Here is a 9,411-nt window from a genome sequence, read left to right on the forward strand (position 1 = left end):
ATCCCACTTTCCGTTTGGTTTTTGCCCGCGATCGGGCCGCTTGAGCAAGGGGCGGCGCCGCCCGGAGCCGTGGCGTGGAGCAGTAACGTGTTGCGCGCTCTGACTCCGTTGCAGTGCACCTACATCAAAGTCGAGCAAGTGGAAAAGACCCACGCCGTGGTGCTGAGCCGCCCCTCCTGGCTCTGGGGGGCGGAGATGGGGGCCAACGAACACGGCGTGTGCATCGGCAACGAAGCCGTCTGGGGCAGAGAGGAGATCGGCGACGACGAAGCTCTCCTGGGCATGGACCTCGTCAGGTTTGCACAGGCTGTTTTGGTAAATGCTACTGAATTCGGAATTTAATTCAAACCCGCTTGGTGTGAGTTATGTGGGGGAATACAGTGCTTTCACTTTCAGAAGACACGACTGCCGCTCTAGCCACAGTTAAAAATGAGTATTTCTTGGCACAGGCATTAGATCTCTGCCAGAAGTTGGGAGCCTGCGAGAGGGATCAGGTGCTAGAATAAAATCTGTCAAGAAAATCATCAAATGTTTCTCTCCCTACTCAGTTTATACTGAACTGAAAGAAGACCCTTAACTAGAGCACAGCTGGACTTCAGGAGCTAGTGTTTGGGCCTTTTTCTAGAGTCTCTTCTCATTTCCCGCTTCCCCCATTTTGTACACGCCTATTTTTAAGTTTCAGTCTTAGCCACACATCGACGTGTAAATAACAATGGCTTTTTTTGCCTGCCTTACTGGGTGCCAGCGTAACCCTCATTGACCTACAGGAGTCAGTCAATTCTTGGCACTGTTCGCCCCCCCCCCCCCCCCCAGTCCAATACCCACACAGGACTCGGAGGTGTTGCCTAGGAGCCCTCTCCCTGCCTTTCTGTATTTCCATTTGGTTGTTTTTCCCCATGTCAAGGATGTATAGGACCCACTTCAAACAAGCCCTTTAGCTGACTTGCTTCTTTCTCTTACCAGATCATACAAGCATCAGGTACATACAGAAATAGCATCCCAATTCAATCTGAATACTCTGGCCGGATAGGTGCATGTAAAGTTTATAGTTCCAAAAATAACATCTTTGTTTTGTTTTAGGCTTGGACTCGAGAGAGCGGACACAGCTGAAAAGGCTCTTACCGTCATAGTTGATTTGCTAGAAAAATATGGACAGGGAGGAAACTGTATGGAGAGCCACATGGTATTTACATACCATAACAGTTTTCTGATAGCTGACAGAAAGGAAGCATGGGTGCTGGAGACATCAGGAAAATACTGGGCAGCAGAAAAGGTAGAAGGTACGGATGATGCTCTTCACTTTAAAACGTTTCCAATGCAGTGACAATTAGCAGTTCTCCACTTTTCATTTACCGTTTCCCTAAGGCATCAGGGTAGCCTCCAGCTAGCTACACGCGCCTGTAAGCAACAGCTCTTGCTTCCTTGGGCATCCGTGCAGAGAGGCTAGCGGTTTCACACAGACGCCGAGTCACAGGGGGCCTTTTCAGAGTCAGAGATGACCACTTCTGTCCTTGGAAAACAGAGGGCAGCAAGGAGGGCGGCATGAGAGTGACAGCAGTATGTATGGGCTTAAGGATGGTGGCAGTCGATGACAATTTCATTTGGTGATGGGGTAATACTGACAGGATCGGTGCAGCGGGCCCTGAAGTGGCCGATCCCTCCAGTGGACTGAGAAGTTATGCCTTTGGAGGTCTAAGAGGAAGAACGTAAAGATGGGAATAATCAGGACAGAACCTGAAATACGATGTTGGCAATAGAAGTACGTGAGTCAGAACTGAGTGGCAGTGGCATTTCAATCAGAAGGATACATCTAGCCAGGGAGAGAGGGGCAAAACCAAACCACCGGACTCACAGATCTTACAGGAAACTCTTTGGTGCATGATTTGCTTTAGTAAGCTAATTGTAAACAGAATACCAAGAAAAAGCATTCAATGTATTAAAATTGTTCTTTCCTCACCTTACAAACAGGAGGTGTACGGAATATTTCCAACCAGCTCTCCATCACAACCAAGATTGACAGAGAACACCCAGAATTGAAGGAATATGCCAAAAGCAAGGGCTGGTGGGATGGTGAAAAGGAATTTGATTTCGCTGCCACATATTCTTATGTAAATACTGCCAGAATGACCACATCCAGAGGCCGATATTCTGAAGGCTATAAACTTCTGAACAAGCACAAAGGTATGATTTTTGATTTTTTTTTAAGATATGCAAAATGAGCTACATTAAATCATAAATGATTAGACATCTGATGTGGGCAATCATTCACATGACCTGGTGAACCAGAACTTACTAGCATAACTTTTTGCTTAAAGGAGAAACTCCGAACTTGAAGTCTTCTATCCATTTTTGCCAATTCGTCGATGAGGAAAAATTAAGGGTCAAATATCAAACACACGCAGCTACAGTAACAACCCTGAGAGGTCGCATTATGACCATGCCACTAAATACTCCATAAGACCTAGCTCTGAAACATTTTGATAGGCTGTAGGCTATTACTGTACCTCTCCGAAAAAAACCCAGAGACTGAAACAGACTCCCAGTGGTTTGCAGCCACAAACAGAACCTTAGGAACAACTTCAGCCTGGTACCATTCATATAGGTCTAAGACAACAGCACGGCATTCAGATACGTATCTTGCATTTCTTTTTTGAGGTTGGTTTTTAAATCTTTGTAGTTTCACTACAACTGCTACTCTCACCTTGTGTAGTCTAATAAAACACACTGAGAGCAGAGTAAAAGAATTTTCTGTACTCTAAGCAGGTGCTCCTAATCACTAATGTACTTATTTTTCAGACCTCTATACAAAGAAACCATTACTTCTCTTTTAACTGCATCTTCCTGGCAGTTTTTTGATGCAACTATATTCACATGCTCATTTGAAGTAATTAATCTGCACCGAAATTACATTGCACCCCTGTGTTGTTTTATTTATTTGGCTGAGCTCTGCCAGACCAGGTTTAGCATTAGGTTAATGCATCAGAATGAATTACCTTTTGCTATCCTGCTCTAGTGATCACGTAAATCCTGTATTCATTTGGGGAATTGCAGGCTCTGAATACCGAAAGCATTTTCATAATACCTGTATTTACTTGTATTATAACAATGCTGAGATTCTATCACTGTTTTCATTCTAAATCCCCATTTTCAGGCATTTACCTGAGGCATTTTAAAAATCACACTAGGTGTTCAGGTTCATATGGTTTCAGTTTGTTTAGATTTATTTTAAATAGGTGCCTTAAGTAAAAGCTATTTGGTTTACAGCATCAGTAAAATCACTGGCTGCTTCATCCACCCTTCTCAGCTTTTTCACTCAGCGGCATTACAGTTTTTTTCCAGGTTGCCTACCATATGAAGGCCATCTTTAGGTAAACATTCGTATTTCAGAGAATAGGGAATGTATTTCAGGAATACAAAATCGTAAAGAAGTTTAGTGGAAAACATGCAATGCTTCTTCCCTGCTGGACAAGTTGCCAGCTGGCAGGTGACAAACTAATTGTTGCTTCTTTTAATTTCTTTGATTCATCTAGCTCTCTGACTTTCCCAGACAGCTGTGGGAATATGTAAGAGTTTTTCCTTGCTGAAAGGCAGCGCTGCATGCCTGTCTTCAGGCAATTTGAATCAGGTATAAAAAAATAATATTGGAGACATCTGACTTGGCAGCGGAGTGATTATTTTGAGAGGAACAGCAAGGCCATTTAAAAAAAAGAATCTTTATGCAGCTAGAACTTCACTGAGGGAAACACTAGAAGATTAAATGGTAGATAACACCTTCAAGTAAAGAAAAAAAAGTGAATGAACTAATGTTTTTCTGCCATAAGCATACATTCAACTGATACACCAAATTTGGAAAGAAAACTACTGCAAGTGCTGCCTGACAGAATATTGGGTTGTCCAGTGATACCATGCCACTATTTAAGCTTCAGCATACACTACATGAACGGCAGTATCACTTGAACACTAGGCGCAGAGGCATATGTGGAAAGGGTTTTGTTCCACCTGACCAAGAAGAAAGAACTATTTTCACAGACACATTTGGCACTATACCTCACATAGGTAGTTGATTAAGGCTTTTTTACAAATGGATATACTATTGTAGTTTCTGTTGATTCTGAATATAGAACATGTTGTTACTCCAGTGCATCCTTTCAATTGTCAACCTGAAGCCTAAGCACTTTGGAAGGTCAGATGATTAAAATAAAATTTAAAAAAAAAAAGCAACAGTCTTGGCATTTCATTTTCAAAGTTACACACAAAACCCATGCACAGTTGTTACTATTTTTACATTTCCAAAGCAACCTAGTGGTATTAACTGTACAAATACCAGTAACTATTGTAATGATTTATCTTAGGTTCCACACAGTGCTCAGAAAGTTCAGCCTTTAATCCAAGCTGCTAATTTTCAGCTGAAAAGTTAAAACCATTTGCTAGCTGTATGTATTTTACCTTTCTGGGAAACATTGTGTGTTATCATCCTCCCCCTTTTCCGAGTCATGACTGTTATAGCTCATTATCACCTACTCTTTGAAATAAATACTTTGGGGAAAACAGTAATATTTTAAAGTGTATTACATAGTCAGGTATGCTGTTAGCAGGATTTTTTTTTTCTGCCAACATGGACAAACTAAAATTGGCATTGCCTATTAAAGGAAAAAGCAGCCAGTTGTAGAGAACATGCCATTTAGTTGGTATTATAAGTAGCGCTGTGTGTAAGTAATTGTATTGTATCTTAAATAGGATCTATCACTTCTGAAATAATGATGGAAATTCTTCGTGACAAAGAGAGTGGCATTAATATGGAAGGTGGATTTATGACAACTGGAAGCATGGTGTCTGTATTGCCTCAGGAGCCTAATCTGCCGTGTATTCACTTCTTTACCGGAACTCCAGATCCCGCGAGGTGATGTAGCAGCCAGTAATTAGGAGAAAAAGTTCCAAATTTCTAAATGAAAGTGTTGCAGTTTGTGTAATTCTATTCCTTTTTGCTTTTCTTTTTTTTTTTTTTCTCCTAAAAAAGCACAGTCAAAAAGGAGGAGGAACATAATGTACATTACGTACATTAATGCTCTCTACCAACCTACTTAGTGAAACACTGCTATGACACTGACTTAAACATCAGTTAGAAGATTTCTTTTTTTAAGACTTCTTTCTTAAAAGAAGGCAGTGGAAGAGAATGGGGAAAAATACAGCAATCTACTGACTCAACAATTTTAACAATACTGTATCGGTAAAGGATCTCTGTTCTATTTTCTCTTTCTAGGTCTATATTCAAGCCTTTCATTTTTGTGCCCCATAATACTCAGTTGTTAAAAACTAGCTCCCCTACATTTGGTCATAACGATCCAGTTAAGAAGCAACCACGTTTTCAGAATAAGCCAGATCGAAGGCATGAGCTCTATAAAAAACATGAAAGTGCTGCTGTAGTTATGGAAACTATCGAGGTACGTTGATTAAATTAGATTTCGGTGCAGGCACGTAGTTTATATAAGCTCCTTGCTCACATTTTGTTAATGTGATACCATTTAATGCCCTTTCCTTGCTCACATTTTGTTAATGTGATACCATTTAATGCCCTTTGATGGATTGTGAAGAACACTGGTGCACCAAAAGCCCATCGTCTTGGCATCTGGCAGGCATATGTTTCAAACACCAAACATTACTAAAAACTACAGCACTTCGCTGTACCCCCAGGCCTAGCCCCAGACAAGCATCTGTACTGCTCATCTTGCAAAGCCACAGGCCGTGCATACTCCTGCGCTCCTCCCCAGATAATGGGGAAATGCTTGAGCAGCCACAGGGTACTTAAAACTCTTCAGGACCCTGGTTTCGGGCAGTAAGGAGGGCATGCCTTTTATCATTGCTTGATATGGACAGGAAAGGAAACAAAAATCACCGAGACAGCTGGACACAAAGGTGAAGCAGGGAGGCAGTTGCTTACTTTTAACAGTAGCATCTCTCTTATTTACAGATGCATGTTCTAAAAAATAAGCCGTATGCCCAATTAAGACTTGGTAGCATAAATACCTAGAGTAGCTTTAATTTTGTTTATTTACATGAGAAAAGGAAGCAGGGAGGTGAAGTGAGTGCTAGGTATGAGGAAAGGTATCTAAGAAAACCTGTCACAGTGCTAACTTCTACCAACATAAACTTGTACCCTAGAAGCTATTAAGAGGTTAAAATAAGGACAGTAGAACATAATTTTGTTTGGGTGAACACTACATACTCTGTATAGTTTTTAGTGAAACACAGACGTTTCTTTTTTGCAGGGCAAAGGTAAAGAGATGCTGAAGGAGATACAGGAGTTGGAGAAACAGAAGATAAGTGAAATGGAAGCAATCCTGCAAAACGCATGTCTTGACGTTAACCAAGTGGTTAACCTTTTTTCACGGTGTGTAGAAGAAGAACTCAAAATATATAGCTAAACCTACTATTTGAATGTGGTCAAATTCAGTTTTATGATTAACTTCTCTAATGACGCGGCTATATAGATTACATCTTATTTTCAATATACCAGTTAGCATGGACAGTTTTAAAGATGCGGATTCATGTTCAAGCCAAACAGCTTTTGGTTGTATGAAGCAACGCTGAAAAGGCTCTTAAGAGCTAGGCAGTGGCAGAAAGCTGTCAGTAGAGATTGATTTCATCAACAAACAGATGCAATTAGAATGTAATAGCTTACTAAATTGTGGAACAACGCTATCTCTAGATGAAGAACACAAACTCAGATTTGGAGAACTCGCTTCTAGCGTACACACATGTAGCTTTTATAGTCAAGATAATGGTAGCAAATTTCACATTGCGTGAATTAAAATGGCCATGCTGAAGGACTTTCTAAAATGTAGAAGCTATTACTTGCATGGAATAAAAATGAATTAAGTCGAGCAAGATTAGTATTCAGTTGTTTGATAAAACCGTTCTAAGATACGTTTCATATATGAACCTTCTACTCCTTCAACATAAAGTGAGGCTTTGAGTTCAAGATACATTAAAACCAAATCACAGTTAGAATTTTACCATTTTGTTGTGAAATCTGATTACATGGAATTCAACAATGCAAGCATGCTGCAAGTTACCACACAATTTTCACTTCCCTGTTTTCCCCACCCTGATACCAAAAAATAAACATATTTATATACAATATGATTATTGTCAAATTAATTCTGCAATACACTTTACAACATCACATGGGAGTTTTTTATAATGTTCTTGAATTGTTACTTTTTTAGGTCAGGCAAGTAGAAAGGAAGAGGTTGGGGTATACAGATATACGCATGTACTCAGCAGGACACTTAAAAGGACTTTTAAAATTTTTTCACTTCATATAAAGCCTTTTAACCATGACTTGTCTTGCTGAAATTACTAGACTATGGATATACATATACAACGAAGTTTGCAGAATGAGTAAGAAAATTAAGAGCTTGGCAGAATTTGTTCTTCCTGACCCTACAATGAAAGTAGAAGTTAGTTAGGGATACTGTGTTCAGATTGACAGCAGGAAAACTGTCAGAAAAGGTTCTTGAACTTTCTAGTTCTAGTGATCCTATGCGTACCAAGTGGCAATAGCAAGTAAGGTTGAGTAGCAGGTAAGACTGAAAGTAAGCCTGAGTTGACTGTGAACCTTTTGTGCCTGTGTTGCCAACAAAATTTCTTAGAAGTTCAAGAGTACAGGGGACATTTGTGAACTGGAAGGTATATTTAATAAAATTTTGCTGCATTTACCCGTTTTCCTCATGTCTATATCTGGCAGCTGTGTGTATCTGTCATATTTTGGATCATCAGCTGTTACACACTACTCTTTGATAACTTCAAAGCAGCAATAAATCCCAGCTAAAACTATTCTGGAAGCCGAGGTATGAGTCAAGGTTACAGCTAGCATAGCAAAACAAGAGAAACAGTTTTATGCTATAATGCAAACATAGTGAAATTACACAGGAATTAAAGTAGTGAAGGTGGTGGAGCAGGCCTTTAAGTGAACTTCTCGGCCACTTAATCATGGGGTGGCAATTAACCAGGTTAAGTGTATTGGTCTGGTTGTAATATAGGTACATACAGTCCAACTGTTCCTCTGGTTTCTGTGCTACAGGATACAAAGTAAAAGCAATGTGATGTGTGGAGATAGATCAAGTGATGGCCAACAGAGTACAGGATGTTTTGGTACCTTTTTTTCCTGGGGTTTCATCCTCTTAGAACACATGCAGTATAAAAACAGAAAATGAAGATGAGGTCAGGAGGCATAAATAACCCTCCCCCCCACAACCATACATTAAAAAAAAAAAAAATTATATATATATCAGAATGTCCTCTAGAGGGCAATCTTTGCATGTATTTAATCTAGGAATACATCTTACAGCTTATTTTAAAAGGTCTAGAACCTATATGAAGGGTCATTATTAAAAAAAAGAAGTACTAAAATTGCTACCTGGAAAGCTAAAAGTTTTATATCCACCCTGTCCATTATTGCAATTATTTTGAGACCAGTGCTAGAAAAAATATCCAGTGTTTCACTGGAAATTCCCCTGGATTTACTTGCTCAGTGGATGTTTTCATGGAACCGTAACTTCGAAGTTAACTGAGATTTATCCCAAAAATCCTAACCATCAAAAATTCACACATCAGTAGATCAACTATTGACATACATTAAATTGTCAGCTATTTTAAAACTTGCCAGTGCTCCTTGGTGGAAACAGATATTTATCAGATAAGAATTATTTAACTTTCTAAAGCTATTCAAAGTCTATTCTTAGCTTCCAGAAGTGCCCAGTGATTTAGAAATAAATTATCATATCCCATATCTCATTGATAGTTTCTTTAGTCTACTTATTAACCATCACAGACTCTCATGCGCTGGCAGCCCAGGCGGCCAACTGTACCCTGGGCTGTATCAGGACAAGTTGGCCAGCAGGTTGAGGGAGGTGATTCTACCCCTCTACTCTGCTCTGGTGAGACCTCACCTGGAGTACTGCGTCCGGCTCTGGAGCCCTCAGCACAAGAAGGACATGGAACTGTTGGAGCGGGTCCAGAGGAGGGCTACAAAAATGATCCGAGGGCTGGAGCACCTCTCCTATGAGGACAGGCTGAGGGAGTTGGGCTTGTTCAGCCTGGAGAAGAGAAGGCTGCGGGGAGACCTGATTGCGGCCTTTCAGTGCCTAAAGGGGGCCTATAGGAAAGATGGGGAAAATCTTTTTAGTAGGGCCAGCTGTGACAAGACAAGGGGTAATGGTTTTAAACTAAACCAGGGTAGGTTTAGACTAGATATAAGGAAGAAATTCTTTACAATGAGGGTGGTGAAACACTGGAATGGGTTGCCCAGAGAGGTAGTGGAGGCCCCATCCCTGGAAACATTCAAGGCCAGGTTGGACGGGGCTCTGAGCAACCTGATCTAGTTAGCGGTGTCCCTGCTCACTGCAGGGG

The 9,411-nt window shown here is 40.6% G+C and overlaps 1 protein-coding gene across 2 annotated transcripts; it reads left to right on the forward strand.

Moving 5' to 3' along the window:
- Positions 1–7: 7 nt before the first annotated feature.
- SCRN3 (secernin 3) lies at positions 8–7,683 on the forward strand. Of its 2 annotated transcripts, none has more exons than XM_009640730.2 (6): positions 8–296; positions 1,081–1,280; positions 1,969–2,181; positions 4,738–4,900; positions 5,261–5,441; positions 6,267–7,683. In XM_009640730.2, the coding sequence occupies exons 1-6, from the start codon at positions 196–198 to the stop codon at positions 6,420–6,422; spliced, it is 1,014 nt and encodes a 337-aa protein (XP_009639025.1). In that variant the 5' UTR covers positions 8–195; the 3' UTR covers positions 6,423–7,683. The 2 variants fall into 2 exon arrangements, with proteins under 2 accessions (XP_009639025.1, XP_035752088.1); XM_035896195.1 differs by having other exon boundaries at positions 205–979.
- The last annotated feature ends 1,728 nt before the right edge of the window (positions 7,684–9,411 follow it).

Source organism: Egretta garzetta, unplaced genomic scaffold, assembly GCF_000687185.1.
Source record: "Egretta garzetta isolate BGI_Z169 unplaced genomic scaffold, ASM68718v1 scaffold16, whole genome shotgun sequence".
Classification (NCBI taxonomy): Eukaryota; Metazoa; Chordata; class Aves; order Pelecaniformes; family Ardeidae; genus Egretta; species Egretta garzetta.

Bases quoted from the DNA above. Each gene is read 5' to 3' on its own strand.
- SCRN3 (XM_009640730.2), top strand. From the start codon at position 196: ATGGGGGCCAACGAACACGGCGTGTGCATCGGCAACGAAGCCGTCTGG. The intron at 297-1,080 runs GTTTGCACAGGC...GTTTTGTTTTAG, and splicing joins CTGGGCATGGACCTCGTCAG to GCTTGGACTCGAGAGAGCGG. The intron at 5,442-6,266 runs GTACGTTGATTA...TCTTTTTTGCAG, and splicing joins TAGTTATGGAAACTATCGAG to GGCAAAGGTAAAGAGATGCT.